Source organism: Diorhabda carinulata, chromosome X (genome assembly GCF_026250575.1).
Source record: "Diorhabda carinulata isolate Delta chromosome X, icDioCari1.1, whole genome shotgun sequence".
NCBI classification, from domain to species: domain Eukaryota; kingdom Metazoa; phylum Arthropoda; class Insecta; order Coleoptera; family Chrysomelidae; genus Diorhabda; species Diorhabda carinulata.
This window is the reverse complement of record NC_079472.1, coordinates 146,098-167,694: the sequence shown is the minus strand read 5'-3', so window position 1 is coordinate 167,694 and position 21,597 is coordinate 146,098. Positions and strand designations below refer to the sequence as shown.

General features: G+C 30.5%; 2 protein-coding genes across 6 annotated transcripts in view; one reads left to right on the top strand and one right to left on the bottom strand.

Annotated features, from left to right (window-relative positions):
• Nucleotides 1-21,597, top strand: part of LOC130902617 (cardioacceleratory peptide receptor-like) — a 48,198-nt gene that overhangs the window by 24,761 nt on the left and 1,840 nt on the right. For all 5 annotated transcript variants that reach the window (XM_057814856.1, XM_057814854.1, XM_057814855.1 and 2 more), the window contains 5 exons: nt 6,844-6,979; nt 18,088-18,285; nt 18,347-18,442; nt 20,209-20,391; nt 21,464-21,595. In XM_057814856.1, coding sequence (XP_057670839.1) covers nt 6,844-6,979; nt 18,088-18,285; nt 18,347-18,442; nt 20,209-20,391; nt 21,464-21,595 — 745 coding nt within the window. The remainder of the gene's footprint in view (nt 1-6,843; nt 6,980-18,087; nt 18,286-18,346; nt 18,443-20,208; nt 20,392-21,463; nt 21,596-21,597) is intronic.
• LOC130902627 (uncharacterized) lies at nt 8,507-13,170 on the bottom strand. The gene is made up of 2 exons (XM_057814869.1): nt 13,072-13,170; nt 8,507-9,555 (listed from the first exon to the last, which is right to left on the bottom strand). Exons 1-2 carry the CDS (start codon nt 13,095-13,097, stop codon nt 8,565-8,567), a joined length of 1,017 nt encoding a protein of 338 aa, XP_057670852.1. The 5' UTR covers nt 13,098-13,170; the 3' UTR covers nt 8,507-8,564.

Here is a 21,597-nt window from a genome sequence, read left to right as displayed (position 1 = left end):
ACGTCGCAGTTTCATTTTTATTTTGAAAAATTCGTGGTATTTTGATAAAGTTCATTTGGTTATCGATTTTCATTATTTAGCCCTTAAGAATCGTTTAAAAACTACCCTTCTAATGAAAATAATACAAGAAAAAGTCTTTTAAATCATTTAAAACATCGCAGTTTCATTTTTATTTTGAAAAATTCGTGGTATTTTGATAAAGTTCATTTGGTTATCGATTTTCATTATTTAGCCCTTAAGAATCGTTTAAAAACTACCCTTCTAATGAAAATAATACAAGAAAAAGTCTTTTAAATCATTTAAAACATCGCAGTTTCATTTTTATTTTGAAAAATTCGTGGTATTTTGATTAAGTTCATTTGGTTATCGATTTTCATTATTTAGCCCTTAAGAATCGTTTAAAAACTACCCTTCTAATGAAAATAATACAAGAAAAAGTCTTTTAAATCATTTAAAACATCGCAGTTTCATTTTTATTTTGAAAAATTCGTGGTATTTTGATAAAGTTCATTTGGTTATCGATTTTCATTATTTAGCCCTTAAGAATCGTTTAAAAACTACCCTTCTAATGAAAATAATACAAGAAAAAGTCTTTTAAATCATTTAAAACATCGCAGTTTCATTTTTATTTTGAAAAATTCGTGGTATTTTGATAAAGTTCATTTGGTTATCGATTTTCATTATTTAGCCCTTAAGAATCGTTTAAAAACTACCCTTCTAATGAAAATAATACAAGAAAAAGTCTTTTAAATCATTTAAAACATCGCAGTTTCATTTTTATTTTGAAAAATTCGTGGTATTTTGATTAAGTTCATTTGGTTATCGATTTTCATTATTTAGCCCTTAAGAATCGTTTAAAAACTACCCTTCTAATGAAAATAATACAAGAAAAAGTCTTTTAAATCATTTAAAACATCGCAGTTTCATTTTTATTTTGAAAAATTCGTGGTATTTTGATAAAGTTCATTTGGTTATCGATTTTCATTATTTAGCCCTTAAGAATCGTTTAAAAACTACCCTTCTAATGAAAATAATACAAGAAAAAGTCTTTTAAATCATTTAAAACATCGCAGTTTCATTTTTATTTTGAAAAATTCGTGGTATTTTGATAAAGTTCATTTGGTTATCGATTTTCATTATTTAGCCCTTAAGAATCGTTTAAAAACTACCCTTCTAATGAAAATAATACAAGAAAAAGTCTTTTAAATCATTTAAAACATCGCAGTTTCATTTTTATTTTGAAAAATTCGTGGTATTTTGATTAAGTTCATTTGGTTATCGATTTTCATTATTTAGCCCTTAAGAATCGTTTAAAAACTACCCTTCTAATGAAAATAATACAAGAAAAAGTCTTTTAAATCATTTAAAACATCGCAGTTTCATTTTTATTTTGAAAAATTCGTGGTATTTTGATAAAGTTCATTTGGTTATCGATTTTCATTATTTAGCCCTTAAGAATCGTTTAAAAACTACCCTTCTAATGAAAATAATACAAGAAAAAGTCTTTTAAATCATTTAAAACATCGCAGTTTCATTTTTATTTTGAAAAATTCGTGGTATTTTGATTAAGTTCATTTGGTTATCGATTTTCATTATTTAGCCCTTAAGAATCGTTTAAAAACTACCCTTCTAATGAAAATAATACAAGAAAAAGTCTTTTAAATCATTTAAAACGTCGCAGTTTCATTTTTATTTTGAAAAATTCGTGGTATTTTGATAAAGTTCATTTGGTTATCGATTTTCATTATTTAGCCCTTAAGAATCGTTTAAAAACTACCCTTCTAATGAAAATAATACAAGAAAAAGTCTTTTAAATCATTTAAAACATCGCAGTTTCATTTTTATTTTGAAAAATTCGTGGTATTTTGATTAAGTTCATTTGGTTATCGATTTTCATTATTTAGCCCTTAAGAATCGTTTAAAAACTACCCTTCTAATGAAAATAATACAAGAAAAAGTCTTTTAAATCATTTAAAACATCGCAGTTTCATTTTTATTTTGAAAAATTCGTGGTATTTTGATAAAGTTCATTTGGTTATCGATTTTCATTATTTAGCCCTTAAGAATCGTTTAAAAACTACCCTTCTAATGAAAATAATACAAGAAAAAGTCTTTTAAATCATTTAAAACATCGCAGTTTCATTTTTATTTTGAAAAATTCGTGGTATTTTGATTAAGTTCATTTGGTTATCGATTTTCATTATTTAGCCCTTAAGAATCGTTTAAAAACTACCCTTCTAATGAAAATAATACAAGAAAAAGTCTTTTAAATCATTTAAAACGTCGCAGTTTCATTTTTATTTTGAAAAATTCGTGGTATTTTGATAAAGTTCATTTGGTTATCGATTTTCATTATTTAGCCCTTAAGAATCGTTTAAAAACTACCCTTCTAATGAAAATAATACAAGAAAAAGTCTTTTAAATCATTTAAAACGTCGCAGTTTCATTTTTATTTTGAAAAATTCGTGGTATTTTGATAAAGTTCATTTGGTTATCGATTTTCATTATTTAGCCCTTAAGAATCGTTTAAAAACTACCCTTCTAATGAAAATAATACAAGAAAAAGTCTTTTAAATCATTTAAAACGTCGCAGTTTCATTTTTATTTTGAAAAATTCGTGGTATTTTGATAAAGTTCATTTGGTTATCGATTTTCATTATTTAGCCCTTAAGAATCGTTTAAAAACTACCCTTCTAATGAAAATAATACAAGAAAAAGTCTTTTAAATCATTTAAAACGTCGCAGTTTCATTTTTATTTTGAAAAATTCGTGGTATTTTGATAAAGTTCATTTGGTTATCGATTTTCATTATTTAGCCCTTAAGAATCGTTTAAAAACTACCCTTCTAATGAAAATAATACAAGAAAAAGTCTTTTAAATCATTTAAAACGTCGCAGTTTCATTTTTATTTTGAAAAATTCGTGGTATTTTGATAAAGTTCATTTGGTTATCGATTTTCATTATTTAGCCCTTAAGAATCGTTTAAAAACTACCCTTCTAATGAAAATAATACAAGAAAAAGTCTTTTAAATCATTTAAAACGTCGCAGTTTCATTTTTATTTTGAAAAATTCGTGGTATTTTGATAAAGTTCATTTGGTTATCGATTTTCATTATTTAGCCCTTAAGAATCGTTTAAAAACTACCCTTCTAATGAAAATAATACAAGAAAAAGTCTTTTAAATCATTTAAAACGTCGCAGTTTCATTTTTATTTTGAAAAATTCGTGGTATTTTGATAAAGTTCATTTGGTTATCGATTTTCATTATTTAGCCCTTAAGAATCGTTTAAAAACTACCCTTCTAATGAAAATAATACAAGAAAAAGTCTTTTAAATCATTTAAAACGTCGCAGTTTCATTTTTATTTTGAAAAATTCGTGGTATTTTGATAAAGTTCATTTGGTTATCGATTTTCATTATTTAGCCCTTAAGAATCGTTTAAAAACTACCCTTCTAATGAAAATAATACAAGAAAAAGTCTTTTAAATCTTTTAAAACGTCGCAGTTTCATTTTTATTTTGAAAAATTCGTGGTATTTTGATAAAGTTCATTTGGTTATCGATTTTCATTATTTAGCCCTTAAGAATCGTTTAAAAACTACCCTTCTAATGAAAATAATACAAGAAAAAGTCTTTTAAATCATTTAAAACGTCGCAGTTTCATTTTTATTTTGAAAAATTCGTGGTATTTTGATAAAGTTCATTTGGTTATCGATTTTCATTATTTAGCCCTTAAGAATCGTTTAAAAACTACCCTTCTAATGAAAATAATACAAGAAAAAGTCTTTTAAATCTTTTAAAACGTCGCAGTTTCATTTTTATTTTGAAAAATTCGTGGTATTTTGATAAAGTTCATTTGGTTATCGATTTTCATTATTTAGCCCTTAAGAATCGTTTAAAAACTACCCTTCTAATGAAAATAATACAAGAAAAAGTCTTTTAAATCTTTTAAAACGTCGCAGTTTCATTTTTATTTTGAAAAATTCGTGGTATTTTGATAAAGTTCATTTGGTTATCGATTTTCATTATTTAGCCCTTAAGAATCGTTTAAAAACTACCCTTCTAATGAAAATAATACAAGAAAAAGTCTTTTAAATCTTTTAAAACGTCGCAGTTTCATTTTTATTTTGAAAAATTCGTGGTATTTTGATAAAGTTCATTTGGTTATCGATTTTCATTATTTAGCCCTTAAGAATCGTTTAAAAACTACCCTTCTAATGAAAATAATACAAGAAAAAGTCTTTTAAATCTTTTAAAACGTCGCAGTTTCATTTTTATTTTGAAAAATTCGTGGTATTTTGATAAAGTTCATTTGGTTATCGATTTTCATTATTTAGCCCTTAAGAATCGTTTAAAAACTACCCTTCTAATGAAAATAATACAAGAAAAAGTCTTTTAAATCATTTAAAACGTCGCAGTTTCATTTTTATTTTGAAAAATTCGTGGTATTTTGATAAAGTTCATTTGGTTATCGATTTTCATTATTTAGCCCTTAAGAATCGTTTAAAAACTACCCTTCTAATGAAAATAATACAAGAAAAAGTCTTTTAAATCTTTTAAAACGTCGCAGTTTCATTTTTATTTTGAAAAATTCGTGGTATTTTGATAAAGTTCATTTGGTTATCGATTTTCATTATTTAGCCCTTAAGAATCGTTTAAAAACTACCCTTCTAATGAAAATAATACAAGAAAAAGTCTTTTAAATCTTTTAAAACGTCGCAGTTTCATTTTTATTTTGAAAAATTCGTGGCATTTTGATAATATTCATTTGTTTATCGATTTTCATTATTCAACCCTTAAAAATCTTCAAAAACTACCCTTCTAATGAATATAATACAGGAAAATATCGTAATTTTCAATTGCGAATAACTCAAAAACTATTGATCTGGCGAAGAAACTTTATAAAACATTTTTCACTTTAAATTTTCCGATCTTTCTGGGGTTATTTTGGATACAAAAATCTTCCAACTCCGAAAAGGGGTGGATAATACCTAACATCTATCGAAATTTCGAATAAATCGGCGCTGCATCAAAGAATTCTGATAGGAAATCCTATTTGTGGTATACACTGCGACCCAAAGGATCCATTGCGTCTTGCCGCAATCCTGGAAAATCCAATCCCGATCCGTCGATTTGGGATTTCTTCAATTGCCACAGATCTCCGTCTTCTATTTCAAACGCACCAGCTAGATCTAACGTTTCTTTAGCCGATAGTACCAGATAAAACTTGTTCTAATACATTCAGCAGATCTTCTCTGGTTACAGTTTCCCAGAAGTGTCATTCCCTACCTCACTTTCTCTCAATAATTCGTTTTCCTCGTATCTACATTCTTTTCCAGAGCTTTTCCCATTGTTTTCTGTAGCTGATGCCTCGGAAAGGTTCTGCTCCAGCTTCAACATTCAACGTTTAATTTAAGACCTCTAACTAGCTGCTCGATCGATTCCTTTCTATATTGAACTGAAGGCATTCTTCGATTGCATAGTTTTCCACTTGGTGCTCCGAATCCAGTACGTCTGTTGTTTTCCTCAGAGCTAAACTTCATCGATGCAACGTCCCGGGACTTGTCGGTCATTATTTAGATTTTCTTTGATGATTCCGTCTCCTCCGAAGATGAAAATATCTAATTGAAAGGAAATAAATTTTATATAATAGTTAGTTAGTTTTCATCCAACGTCGAAACGTTGTTTTCATCTAACAATTTCCAATTACGAATCGGCGGAAACAATTTTCTTTGTAATAACGTTCATTGGACCGTAGTTTAATTGATTTCGAATAATTTACGTCGTTCTTATAGAAGGAAGTCATTCGATGTTTCTAAACAGAAAAGAAAAACACGATTTCAACTGAAATTAGAATAGAAATATTTGTTTGTTCGGAAAATATCGATTGGTTCCGTTCCAAACGACTTTTTGTCTTTTAGCGTACGTTTACAAACACCCTGTATATAATAATTTGTGATTATAACAATCCTGTATGATCAGTGATTATTCAATATACGAAAATCTCGAAATTAAAAAAATTACGTCGGACAAACAACTTGAAATAAAAAAAAATCAGTTGATGTTGATCTGTTTTTATTTTTTGTTTTATTTTTTTCATCGCTCGCGTTTTCATCGAACGCGATATATGGAAAAGGGTTGATAAAAGGGAAGAGTTCAGTAAAAGAAAAGGTCGGTACCTCGACGAATTAAATGAAGACGCAGACAACGAGAGAACGTCGACTTTCGTCAGTGGCGTCCGCGAAATCAAAATCGATAATTCGCCACGTTTATATGGACAAAAACGTCATTTTCTTGTTAAGGGTATCTCACACGATCCGGTTCCGTGTTAAAGGTATCTCACACGATCCGGAACTACGTTAAGTGTATCTCACACGATCCGGAATAATGAAGGGTATGTCACACGATCCGGAATCATGTTAAGGGTATGCCACACGATCCGGAACTACGTTAAGGGTATCTCACACGATCCGGAATAATGAAGGGTATGTCACACGATCCGGAATCATGTTAAGGGTATGCCACACGATCCGGAACTACGTTAAGTGTATCTCACACGAACCGGAATAATGAAGGATATGTCACACGATCCGGAATCATGTTAAGGATATGCCACACGATCCGGAATACCGCTGGTGTATGGAAGGAACTTTAGACAACGATTTTGTTGATTATCTATCGCAGATTTTTGTTGGATTCAAACACTTGCGCCTAATAGTACGCCTAATGACGTTTCGGAGACTTCGTTTTCCGTTTATAGAGTTGGAGAATAAATTTCGACGAGACTATGAATAGTTCGGAATAATGCGACAGAAATTAGGTGAATTTTTATTTTTTTTTACAGGCTGAACAATTCACGATACTTTGGGTCCTTTTTACTATGATTGTTCTCGGAAATTCGGCCGTTCTCATAGCGCTTCTAGTTAGCAAAAGTCGGAAATCTCGGATGAACTTCTTTATCAGACAATTGGCGATCGCTGGTAAGTGTTTTTGTTTGTTGCAATTTTATTGCCTTTTAGTTGGCGTACTTGACACGGTTAATATAGTTCGGGATTAAACGGGACGTCCTATATACGGGTAGAATGTCATTTGGTCGTTGTTATGACGAATGTCGAAGTTAAATTTCAAGTTGGTGGATAATAACAAAATTATGACACGTCGAACACCACTCGTACTATTCGAGTGTACGAGGATGGTTCCAGAAGTATCAAACCTGATCTAGAGATGGCGGTAATTGCTTGTATTAGATCTATACAGCGTATGTTTCGAGTTTGAAGACGCCATGTTGTCGTAAACAGAAAATTAGTCGTGGTTATTTTTATTCGAAAGATTTCAGCTCAATCAATATGAACTGAACTCTTAGTGAGACTTCTTCTTCGTTATTAACTGTAAAATATTGTGTAGTATAGTTTAGACGAGACCGTACGACCTACGATGACAAGCAAGTCCATAAAACAGTTCTGGATGACATGAGAAAATGTCTGCCGCGTTTTTTGGTGTTTTTTTTTTCGTTGGGTCGAGTACTTCTGGAACAATCCTCGTAAAATGGTTTATCCTCGTGATTTTTATATAAAAAATCAATGGTAATTCTGGGTTTTTGTGGCCACGCCGAAGCATTCGCTGTAGTGTTTTATTACTTAAACTTTTTATGCAAAACTAAATAATCATTTCGACATATTAAACATTGGAAAATGTTTGAAGGAAAACTATTTTTTTTTTGGTGGAAAATCTCTGTGGAATTTCCCTATTAATCGTCTTCTTGAACGGAAAATTTGTTTCGCTTGGATCTTATGTTTTATTTTCTTTAAGAGTTTTCCAAATTTTTCTTCATCTGTCCTTAAAAATAAGCTTTTATGTCCAATTCTATAGATACACCGATGTTCTATCTGGCCAAATTTTGGCCCAACATCGCCTAGGTGCTCTTTTTTGACCATTTTTCCATTTTTACTTTACCAAACTTTGTTATTTTTCATTTCTAAATAGCCCTTAAAATATTGAATAAAATTTGAGGTTATGAAATTATTTATTGTGGAAACCTTGACGCATTATTTAGATATTTTTTTTATTAATGCATCCTAATGTTCTTGATTTTAGGTCTTTTCTGTTTCTTTAGGTCCTTGTCAAAGTATGATACCAAAAACCAATTTCAAAATAGAAGAGACTTAAAATCAAGAACATTAGGATGCATTAATAGAAAAATATCTAAATAATGCATCAAGGTTTCCACAATAAATAATTTCTTAACCTCAAAGTTTATTTAATATTTTAAGGGCGGTTTAGAAATGAAAAATAACAAATTTTTATCAAAATTCGATGTTGACATTGACAATTGACGTATTTATATTGATCATTATAACCTAACCTAACCTAACCTTCATAATGAATATCAAAATTAATAATACGCGAATTGTCAGTGTCGGTATCATACTTTGACAAGGACCTAAAGAAAAGTCGAATCGTCAAACAGGTGTAAGAAATTGAATAAAGTTAAATAAATATAAACAACATTCAAAATAATCAATTTATTACTTAATTAACAACGTAAATAGTATTAAAAAAAATTTATTAGCTAGCGATGTCATACATGAAGGTGTTAATTTCTTTGGGATGTTTAACTTTACGAATTTGTAGTCCGGACGATTCGAAATCGTCCATCAACGTATCTAATACGTCATTTCCTTTTTCTTCTTCGTTAAACACGGCCGTTCTCAATCGGGGAAAAGCTTCCGCCAATCGTACAACCGATATACCGGACCAAACGGAATTAGGTAAACCCAAAGTATGCAAATGATAAACGGGAAAGAAAATCGGTAAATCGAGTTTTTTCAATTTCGTATTCAATAAGGAAACGGTTCTCAAATGATGTAATATAGATAAATTGGCGACGAATTCCTCCATGGGATTACCATCTAGAATAATTTCGTGTAAATCGTTATTATATATAAAAGCGTCGTTGTCGATTTTTTCTAATTGGGAATTAACGATGGCTAATCTTTTTAATTTAACTAGACCTTCTAGAAAATTGTTTTTGAGTATCGGAAACGATTCGTTGAAAATCGTTAAATTTCGTAAATGACGTAAATCCGAAAAACAGCCTTCCTCGAATTCAACATCGGGATTCGAATAAAAACCCAAGTGACGTAATCCCGAAGCTTCGACGAAAAAATCGCTTGTTATTATCGGTAAATTCGATTCGATTATTAACAGTATTCCACATTTTCTGAACGGCAAAGAAAAATCTCTGATAGTACTGTTATAAACGAAAATAGTATTAACGGAAGGATAATTGTTTATCAATTTCCTATGGAACGATCCGTTAACCGAAGCGAATTGTACGACGTATTTGTCGTCTTCTTTTTTCCACGATTTTCTCTCTATAACATCGTATTTTGTTATTGTTAAATCGTGGCAAATCAATTCTTTACCAACATGAAATATACTCGAAAATTTTTCGACGTTATCGTTTTCGCATCGTAAATTATTTCTTTCGATGATTTTCCCCGCTGCTATTTGAGTATCGAGAATTAGAATCCATATCGGTATCAATAAAACTAACCTAAAATAAAACCGTTCGTTAACTAGTAGATAAATTTCTAACCTAAAATAAAACCGTTCGTTAACTAGTACAAAATAAAACCGTTCGTTAACTAGTAGATAAATTTCTAACCTAAAATAAAACCATTCGTTAACTAGTAGAAAATAAAACCGTTCGTTAACTGGTACAAAATAAAACCGTTCGTTAACTAGTAGAAAATAAAACCGTTCGTTAACTGGTACAAAATAAAACCGTTCGTTAACTGGTACAAAATAAAACCGTTCGTTAACTAGTAGAAAATAAAACCGTTCGTTAACTAGTAGAAAATAAAACCGTTCGTTAACTAGTAGAAAATAAAACCGTTCGTTAACTAATAGAAAATAAAACCGTTCGTTAACTGGTACAAAATAAAACCGTTCGTTAACTAGTAGAAAATAAAACCGTTCGTTAACTGGTACAAAATAAAACCGTTCGTTAACTAGTAGAAAATAAAACCGTTCGTTAACTAGTAGAAAATAAAACCGTTCGTTAACTAGTAGAAAATAAAACCGTTCGTTAACTGGTACAAAATAAAACCGTTCGTTAACTAGTAGAAAATAAAACCGTTCGTTAACTAGTACAAAATAAAACCGTTCGTTAACTAGTAGATAAATTTCTAACCTAAAATAAAACCATTCGTTAACTAGTAGAAAATAAAACCGTTCGTTAACTGGTACAAAATAAAACCGTTCGTTAACTAGTAGAAAATAAAACCGTTCGTTAACTGGTACAAAATAAAACCGTTCGTTAACTGGTACAAAATAAAACCGTTCGTTAACTAGTAGAAAATAAAACCGTTCGTTAACTTGTAGAAAATAAAACCGTTCGTTAACTAGTAGAAAATAAAACCGTTCGTTAACTGGTACAAAATAAAACCGTTCGTTAACTAGTAGAAAATAAAACCGTTCGTTAACTAGTAGAAAATAAAACCGTTCGTTAACTAGTAGAAAATAAAACCGTTCGTTAACTGGTACAAAATAAAACCGTTCGTTAACTTGTAGAAAATAAAACCGTTCGTTAACTAGTAGAAAATAAAACCGTTCGTTAACTGGTACAAAATAAAACCGTTCGTTAACTAGTAGAAAATAAAACCGTTCGTTAACTAGTAGAAAATAAAACCGTTCGTTAACTAGTAGAAAATAAAACCGTTCGTTAACTAGTAGAAAATAAAACCGTTCGTTAACTGCTACAAAATAAAACCGTTCGTTAACTAGTAGAAAATAAAACCGTTCGTTAACTAGTAGAAAATAAAACCGTTCGTTAACTAGTAGAAAATAAAACCGTTCGTTAACTAGTAGAAAATAAAACCGTTCGTTAACTAGTAGATAAATGTCTAACCTAAAATAAAACCGTTCGTTAACTGGTACAAAATAAAACCGTTCGTTAACTAGTAGATAAATTTCTAACCTAAAATAAAACCGTTCGTTAACTAGTAGAAAATAAAACCGTTCGTTAACTGGTACAAAATAAAACCGTTCGTTAACTAGTAGATAAATTTCTAACCTAAAATAAAACCGTTCGTTAACTAGTAGAAAATAAAACCGTTCGTTAACTAGTAGAAAATAAAACCGTTCGTTAACTGGTACAAAATAAAACCGTTCGTTAACTAGTAGAAAATAAAACCGTTCGTTAACTAGTAGAAAATAAAACCGTTCGTTAACTAGTAGATAAATGTCTAACCTAAAATAAAACCGTTCGTTAACTGGTACAAAATAAAACCGTTCGTTAACTAGTAGATAAATTTCTAACCTAAAATAAAACCGTTCGTTAACTAGTAGAAAATAAAACCGTTCGTTAACTAGTAGAAAATAAAACCGTTCGTTAACTGGTACAAAATAAAACCGTTCGTTAACTAGTAGAAAATAAAACCGTTCGTTAACTGGTACAAAATAAAACCGTTCGTTAACTAGTAGAAAATAAAACCGTTCGTTAACTAGTAGAAAATAAAACCGTTCGTTAACTAGTAGATAAATGTCTAACCTAAAATAAAACCGTTCGTTAACTGGTACAAAATAAAACCGTTCGTTAACTAGTAGATAAATTTCTAACCTAAAATAAAACCGTTCGTTAACTAGTAGAAAATAAAACCGTTCGTTAACTAGTAGAAAATAAAACCGTTCGTTAACTGGTACAAAATAAAACCGTTCGTTAACTAGTAGAAAATAAAACCGTTCGTTAACTGGTACAAAATAAAACCGTTCGTTAACTAGTAGAAAATAAAACCGTTCGTTAACTGGTACAAAATAAAACCGTTCGTTAACTAGTAGATAAATTTCTAACCTAAAATAAAACCGTTCGTTAACTAGTAGAAAATAAAACCTTTCGTTAACTTGTAGATAAATTTCTTTAATACACGTTACACATTTTTTTTTTTCTAATCTCTTTAATTATAAGTTCGGATTGAATAAACCGAGTACGTAGACGACGATTGGCCATTAATAACGCTGGAAATTCCAAACAATGTCAATTTAAATACAAAATTAGTTTATGTCTGTCTGCACGAAATGGAACAATAGATATTGAAGATGGTTTTTGTAGGGTATCTAAGAGAGGCAGTCGAATTTTAATAACCTGGATTAAATCAACAAACAAAGGAATAAATAAAAAAAAATACGTGATGAATTAAAAGTTAGTCATTTATCAAAGTCGAGTCGGTATTAGATAAGTTTCGATTTTTTTGGTAACATTAATTATATTTAGAACATACTTTATCAACAATGTCAAAGGCTATGATTAGGAAAATAAATTATGAATGTCTCAAGTTAGGAAACAACAGTACAACAAAGAAAATGCACGTAGTTTTTTTTCCAAAACGTTATAGTCGAAATATTCTTATAAAATCATTACATCCCCATCTAGTTTTCTCTGGATTGTATAAAAAATTCTAATTTGACAAACGGGACGTCAAATAACACGTCCTGGATTCATCGAGGTCCTAACTGGCCTGCACTAGAAGTGTATTATCAAATTTCTCGTTAAATTAAAAAAAAAAACTCCGACCGAATGCTATAAATTGTCACAAGAGGCATATGGGGACAATTCTCTATCTCGTACGCGTGTTTTTGAGTCGCGTCGGCGCTTTAGTGAGACCACTGAAGATGGCCAACGCCCAGGTCGTTCTGAAATTGTTTCAACTCCAAAAACAGTGACGAAATCATTCAAATAGTGCGCGCAAATTTTACACGAGGTATAACACATCTGACACTGACCAAAAGGTTAGGAAAAGATCTGCTTTGAAACTTTGATTCGACGGAACCCGCTCACCAAAGAAGACTTCCAGCACAATGGAAAAAACGTATGGAGAGGTTTATGGGGAGGAAAATAACTATTATAAGTGTCGTATATATGATGTTTTTGCACTGATATCCATTTTTTTTGCTTAATAAGAAAGATTTTATTTTAAAAATCATAACAGAGAGCAAATTTTAATGAAAATTTCGATATTAACGCTACGAAATTGAAAAAAAAAACTAAAAGTATTTGAATTTTAATACTTACATCTTTATGTCAGTAACTCGAAACATGAAATATTTCGAAAACTATATCAGCACCGACAGCTAAATGTCAAAGGTGAAAAGAAAGCTATTTACACATTATATCTATCAGAGACTATTATCTAAATTACTCAGCACATTCACTAAAAAAATTTTTTAAATAATTAGAGTAATTCAAAATTTCGAAATTTTGTCTATTATCACAAGAAAACTTTGGATATTTTTTCGTTTTCACGCGGCTTACAGAATAAAAACGAAATATCGAATTGTGTTTTTTTTTTGGAAAATATTATTCCTTAGATCTCCTCAGCTGGAAATTGAAACCCCTGAATCAGTTTTGAGGTTATGTTAGAGCAATAAAAAAACGAAAATTGGCTCAAACACACACAAAAAAAAAGATTTCGTGATAAAATTTTAGAATGTTTTATTTGTTACCTGTATAAAGAGTTTCATTAAAGTTACAGCGTCAAATTACGTCGAAAGCTTTTATCATATCGATAAAGACTAAACCGAAATTATTCAAATCGGCATATTAAATTTTTCAACCAATACTCAATGCAGTTCTTCATCAAATGTAAAAATATTTCAATTTGAATAGACACGTGATAACAAAAGGGGTCCAGGGGAGACTCTAAGGGGGATCTACGTTGGACGTGGCAAAAATGGGGGTTCCAAATTTTAATCGGGGATGCATGAAAATTTGTTTTCGATGGTGAAGCTTCTCATTTCGTCATATCTCGTCGAAAATACTTTTAGTTAAACACTTTTCAACGAAAAAAGAAACAGATTGAATTGAATTTATTTGTTTTCGATGGTGAAGCTTCTCATTTCGTCATATCTCGTCGAAAATACTTTTAGTTACACACTTTTCAACAAAAAAAGAAACAGATTGAATTGAATTTATTTGTTTTCGATGGTGAAGCTTCTGATTTCGTCATATCTCGTCGAAAATAGTTTTAGTTACACACTTTTCAACGGAAAAAGAAACAGATCGAATTGAATTTATTTGTTTTCGATGGTGAAGCTTCTGATTTCGTCATATCTCGTCGAAAATACTTTTAGTTAAACACTTTTTAACGAAAAAAGAAACAGATTGAATTGAATTTATTAGTTTTCGATGGTGAAGCTTCTGATTTCGTCATATCTCGTCGAAAATACTTTTAGTTAAACACTTTTTAACGAAAAACGAAACAGATTGAATTGAATTTATTAGTTTTCGATGGTAAAGCTTCTGATTTCGTCATATCTCGTCGAAAATAGTTTTAGTTACACACTTTTCAACGGAAAAAGGAACAGATCGAATTGAATTTATTTGTTTTCGATGGTGAAGCTTCTGATTTCGTCATATCTCGTCGAAAATACTTTTAGTTAAACACTTTTTAACGAAAAAAGAAACAGATTGAATTGAATTTATTAGTTTTCGATGGTAGAGCTTCTGATTTCGTCATATCTCGTCGAAAATACTTTTAGTTAAACACTTTTTAACGAAAAAAGAAACAGATTGAATTGAATTTATTAGTTTTCGATGGTAGAGCTTCTGATTTCGTCATATCTCGTCGAAAATAGTTTTAGTTACACACTTTTCAACGAAAAAAGAAACATTGAATTGAATTTATTTGTTTTCGATGGTGAAGCTTCTCATTTCGTTATATCTCGTCGAAAATACTTTAGTTACACACTTTTCAACGGAAAAAGAAACAGATTGAATTGAATTTATTTGTTTTCGATGGTGAAGCTTCTCATTTCGTCATATCTCGTCGAAAATACTTTTAGTTAAACACTTTTTAACGAAAAAAGAAACAGATTGAATTGAATTTATTTGTTTTCGATGGTGAAGCTTCTCATTTCGTTATATCTCGTCGAAAATACTTTAGTTACACACTTTTCAACGGAAAAAGAAACAGATTGAATTGAATTTATTTGTTTTCGATGGTGAAGCTTCTCATTTCGTCATATCTCGTCGAAAATAGTTTTAGTTACACACTTTTCAACGGAAAAAGAAACAGATCGAATTGAATTTATTTGTTTTCGATGGTGAAGCTTCTGATTTCGTCATATCTCGTCGAAAATACTTTTAGTTAAACACTTTTTAACGAAAAAAGAAACAGATTGAATTGAATTTATTAGTTTTCGATGGTAAAGCTTCTGATTTCGTCATATCTCGTCGAAAATAGTTTTAGTTACACACTTTTCAACGAAAAAAGAAACATTGAATTGAATTTATTTGTTTTCGATGGTGAAGCTTCTCATTTCGTCATATCTCGTCGAAAATACTTTTAGTTAAACACTTTTCAACGAAAAAAGAAACAGATTGAATTGAATTTATTTGTTTTCGATGGTGAAGCTTCTCATTTCGTTATATCTCGTCGAAAATACTTTAGTTACACACTTTTCAACGGAAAAAGAAACAGATTGAATTGAATTTATTAGTTTTCGATGGTAAAGCTTCTGATTTCGTCATATCTCGTCGAAAATAGTTTTAGTTACACACTTTTCAACGAAAAAAGAAACATTGAATTGAATTTATTTGTTTTCGATGGTAAAGCTTCTGATTTCGTCATATCTCGTCGAAAATAGTTTTAGTTACACACTTTTCAACGGAAAAAGGAACAGATCGAATTGAATTTATTTGTTTTCGATGGTGAAGCTTCTGATTTCGTCATATCTCGTCGAAAATACTTTTAGTTAAACACTTTTTAACGAAAAAAGAAACAGATTGAATTGAATTTATTTGTTTTCGATGGTGAAGCTTCTCATTTCGTTATATCTCGTCGAAAATACTTTAGTTACACACTTTTCAACGGAAAAAGAAACAGATTGAATTGAATTTATTTGTTTTCGATGGTGAAGCTTCTGATTTCGTCATATCTCGTCGAAAATAGTTTTAGTTACACACTTTTCAACGTAAAAAGAAACAGATCGAATTGAATTTATTTGTTTTCGATGGTGAAGCTTCTGATTTCGTCATATCTCGTCGAAAATACTTTTAGTTAAACACTTTTCAACGAAAAAAGAAACAGATTGAATTGAATTTATTAGTTTTCGATGGTGAAGCTTCTGATTTCGTCATATCTCGTCGAAAATACTTTTAGTTAAACACTTTTCAACGAAAAAAGAAACAGATTGAATTGAATTTATTTGTTTTCGATGGTGAAGCTTCTCATTTCGTTATATCTCGTCGAAAATACTTTAGTTACACACTTTTCAACGGAAAAAGAAACAGATTGAATTGAATTTATTTGTTTTCGATGGTGAAGCTTCTCATTTCGTCATATCTCGTCGAAAATACTTTTAGTTAAACACTTTTTAACGAAAAAAGAAACAGATTGAATTGAATTTATTTGTTTTCGATGGTGAAGCTTCTCATTTCGTTATATCTCGTCGAAAATACTTTAGTTACACACTTTTCAACGGAAAAAGAAACAGATTGAATTGAATTTATTTGTTTTCGATGGTGAAGCTTCTCATTTCGTCATATCTCGTCGAAAATAGTTTTAGTTACACACTTTTCAACGGAAAAAGAAACAGATCGAATTGAATTTATTTGTTTTCGATGGTGAAGCTTCTGATTTCGTCATATCTCGTCGAAAATACTTTTAGTTAAACACTTTTTAACGAAAAAAGAAACAGATTGAATTGAATTTATTAGTTTTCGATGGTAAAGCTTCTGATTTCGTCATATCTCGTCGAAAATAGTTTTAGTTACACACTTTTCAACGAAAAAAGAAACATTGAATTGAATTTATTTGTTTTCGATGGTGAAGCTTCTGATTTCGTCATATCTCGTCGAAAATAGTTTTAGTTACACACTTTTCAACGAAAAAAGAAACAGATTGAATTGAATTTATTTGTTTTCGATGGTGAAGCTTCTGATTTCGTCATATCTCGTCGAAAATAGTTTTAGTTACACACTTTTCAACGGAAAAAGAAACAGATCGAATTGAATTTATTTGTTTTCGATGGTGAAGCTTCTGATTTCGTCATATCTCGTCGAAAATAGTTTTAGTTACACACTTTTCAACGGAAAAAGAAACAGATCGAATTGAATTTATTTGTTTTCGATGGTGAAGCTTCTGATTTCGTCATATCTCGTCGAAAATAGTTTTAGTTACACACTTTTCAACGGAAAAAGAAACAGATTGAATTGAATTTATTTGTTTTCGATGGTGAAGCTTCTGATTTCGTCATATCTCGTCGAAAATAGTTTTAGTTACACACTTTTCAACGGAAAAAGAAACAGATCGAATTGAATTTATTTGTTTTCGATGGTGAAGCTTCTGATTTCGTCATATCTCGTCGAAAATAGTTTTAGTTACACACTTTTCAACGGAAAAAGAAACAGATTGAATTGAATTTATTTGTTTTCGATGGTGAAGCTTCTGATTTCGTCATATCTCGTCGAAAATAGTTTTAGTTACACACTTTTCAACGGAAAAAGAAACAGATCGAATTGAATTTATTTGTTTTCGATGGTGAAGCTTCTGATTTCGTCATATCTCGTCGAAAATACTTTTAGTTAAACACTTTTCAACGAAAAAAGAAACAGATTGAATTGAATTTATTTGTTTTCGATGGTGAAGCTTCTCATTTCGTTATATCTCGTCGAAAATATTTTAGTTACACACTTTTCAACGGAAAAAGAAACAGATTGAATTGAATTTATTTGTTTTCGATGGTGAAGCTTCTGATTTCATCATATCTCGTCGAAAATAGTTTTAGTTACACACTTTTCAACGGAAAAAGAAACATATCGAATTGAATTTATTTGTTTTCGATGGTGAAGCTTCTGATTTCGTCATATCTCGTCGAAAATAGTTTTAGTTACACACTTTTCAACGAAAAAAGAAACATTGAATTGAATTTATTTGTTTTCGATGGTGAAGCTTCTGATTTCGTCATATCTCGTCGAAAATAGTTTCAGTGACACACTTTTTAACGAAAAGAGTTCATATTGAATATCAAAGAACGGGGGCATATTTGCGGTATTTTGGTATGGACGCATGTAATTTTTGTTTTTTAGATTTATCAGTAGGTCTAATTAACGTTTCGACGGACATAGCTTGGAGGATAACAGTCGCGTGGCACGCCGGAAACGTTTTGTGTAAACTCATCAGGTTTTTACAAGCCGTAGTAACTTATTCATCAACGTATGTGCTTGTCGCCCTTTCAATCGATAGATACGACGCCATAACTCACCCCATGAACTTCTCCGGAAGTTGTAAGTAAAGCTTTTACCTCTAATCGCATCATATTTTATTATTTTTATGTTTTTCGTTTAGGGAAACGAGCCAGAATGTTAGTAGTACTAGCTTGGATGGTTAGTATACTATTCTCGCTTCCGACGATATTCCTTTTCGAGGAAAAACCAATAGAAGGTAAATACCAAATTCGTATTTTTAAAATATCGTTTTTCTCGGTGTAGAATTATCTAATTTCTTCTATTTGGTGAATTGAACAGTAAATTCTTTCGAGTGCACTTCGGGGTAGTTTCTTTTTATTATGATACGTTCCGGAATTGATACTACAAGTCTTGAACTAGTTTTCCGAGCATGTACTTTAGAAAAATTATTACGAACATCCAAAATTACGAAAATCTAATATTTTTTCTCGTACAAAACACGTAGATAAATCGTCTAATACATTAATGTTTTACGACTACATTTCCATGTAAAAAAAAGTGTTTTAAAAGTAGTGATAAATCGGAAATATTTCACATTTGATTCTGATTGCAACTGGATATATGGCTAACCCACATAATCCGCCTTTCTTGCCTCCAGCTCTTCTTATTCAGCAGGATATCAATATTTATGTCGTCCTTTATATCATACGGGATTGCAACTTCACTCGTAGATACCAATTTCATATTTTTACGATTTCCTTTTTGTCGTACGGACAATTTTACACATTTATCGTAGTTTTATATTAAAAATATGTTAAAATAAATTTGTTTCATTTTTCAATAACTCCACTGGCAACGTCGCAATATCTATTCTATTCGTAACGCATTTCTCGACATACTATTAGTCCGGTCAAATTAGACCAAAAAATAAGAATGAAACTACATAAGTTATTCCCATTCAACTGAAAATCAGTGAAATTGTTTAAAATACAATTGAAAATAAAATTTGATCGTTTCCGTGTATGGAAAAAATTTTTATTCAAGGTCAAAGGTTAAAAAAATGAGTTCTTCGCGGTTATCAGCAAAACGGTGAGTTTTATTATAAAAATACATTGGACAAAAATTGTAAATCATAAAATTATCTACAAAAAACGTATCAATACTTTTTTTCCTACGAGCCACCGTTTCTGAGATATAAGGCTTCAAATTCAAAAAGTTGTAAAAATTATAATTTTTAATATTTACTGTCGTATTTAATGGCTATAACATCATCGAAATTTAGCAATATCTTCGTCGATTGATAATTTCTTATAAATAGAACAAGTCTCCGTTCATTTCAATGTTGTAAGAAAAGTTTACTGCTGAAAATATATTGAGTTGTATTTTTGAATCACTATATCTCAGAAACGGTGGCTCGTAGAAAAAAAAGTATTTATACGTTTTTTGTAGATAATTTTATGATCTACATTTTTTGTCTGAGGTATTTTTTTGATAAACCTAATCGTTTCGCTAATAATCGCGAAAAACTCACTTTTTTTACCTTTGACCTTGAATAATTTTTTTTTCCATACACGGAATCGATGGGGAACATTCAAATTCTATGTTAGATCGTATTTTAAACAATTTTATTGATTTTGAGCTTGATGGGAATATATGTAACTTCGCATGTCTAATTTGACAGGATTATATAGGATTGTTAAGGCCGTTTAATATAAAGCAATATTTCTTGATCAAAAACATGCGCAATTTATTCTATCACTCGCAATATTATCACATTTATCGAGCGCTTGCTGCAACTCTAGGAAAAAAATCTGAATTTGTTATTTTAATTTCATAAAATCAAATTTGAGGTTAGGAATATGTTTAACGTTACATGATGCAATGACAAGTGACTCGCATTATGTCAAGTAAGAAAGCAAAAAATGTCAAACGGCTCCTAGAGTTTACTTCATTCAAAAATCAATAATTTAACTTTGCAAAAACGAAATATTTTCTTCGCTAATTAGAAATTGCGTGCTTCAGATATTCCCCAATGTTGGATAGACTTATTGCAATGGCAATGGAAGGTCTACATGACCCTTGTTGCTTTGGTTTTGTTCGTTATACCGGCATTAATAATCAGCGCCTGCTACGCCGTTATCGTATGGACCATATGGACCAAAAGTAAATTATTGATACCAATGGGTCACATACCGATTCGTCAAAGTAAGTTAATTCAAACATTTAATCGTTTTCTATTAGAGTTCCATTTTTATAACTGTTATTTCGGAACTGTTGACTATGTACTACGTTAAGTTTGTACCACTATTTGTTAAAATAATTTTCTAGACGATGACATCTGAAAGTTGTTCGTTCTGTATTCGTTTATGTACCGATAGTTGCGTTTCGAGTGTTCCATGTAGTGAAAGTGACGGTTGACAGTTCCGTACTGCAAAACACTTTCGGAGCGCTCTGGAGTGACTCTAGCCACTTTAATGTTGACAGTTGACAGTTTCACTTCGATGATTTAGCATAACTTTAAATTTTTAATTGAAAATGATTTGGATCTATATAATCTATTACACAATATATTGAAACTTAAAAATCATATCGAAATATAATTTTGAAATAATACAGATTAAATAAAACGTTTTATTTAATATAATATATCCCATCTCTAACTTGTCTATATGCGTTACAAAACCGAATTTAACAATCCTCTAAATCCAGACTATATTATTACCAAAATTACGAATTTCTATACGCGCCTTTCAAGTTATCCATTCGATTCTCCTGTAAACCTTTTAATTCGCTTAAACAACCTGGTCCCGTCTGGAAAAAATATCCTTCTCGATTCAAACAAAAGACCCGTCGACTTCGGGGTAATACGTAATATTAAATTGTGCCAATTTGAATTATATACGAGGATGATTCCATAAGTAACCAATTTTAGAACAAACTTTATACTACAAATATTTCACCATCGAGTTATTAGGAAACAGAAAATAATCCGAAAGTGCCAAATCTGGCGAATAGGGTGTATAAAGTAGCAATGACGAAACGACAATTTCAATATAGCCAATGAAAATTATCCCGTATCTGTAGATGGAACCGGTTCTGTCTGGTTTAATCCATTGTTTTCATTGTTCTTTCAACGATGATGTTTCTAAACAAAATGGCGTCTTCAAACTTGAAACATACGCACAACTATCCCATCCATGATACTTATGGTACCATCCTCGTATAACAATTGGTATTTTACCAGGCGATGTTTTTTTTTTTGTTTTCAACGTATTAGGTGAAGATCTAAGGACGACGATACCGACGAGAAACTTTCACGAAGATCACGATTACCGAAGAGCGAGTTCGAGGGGTATTATACCGCGCGCCAAAATAAAAACCGTCAAAATGACATTCGTTATAGTTTTCGGT

What these genes read in the sequence shown, in the direction of transcription:
- LOC130902627 (XM_057814869.1), bottom strand. Translation starts at nt 13,097, where the DNA reads ATGTTTCGAGTTACTGACATAAAGAT. An exon ending in CGAGTTACTGACATAAAGAT is followed by an intron (nt 9,556 to 13,071) that starts GTAAGTATTAAA and finishes GTTTTATTTTAG; the next exon opens with GTTAGTTTTATTGATACCGA.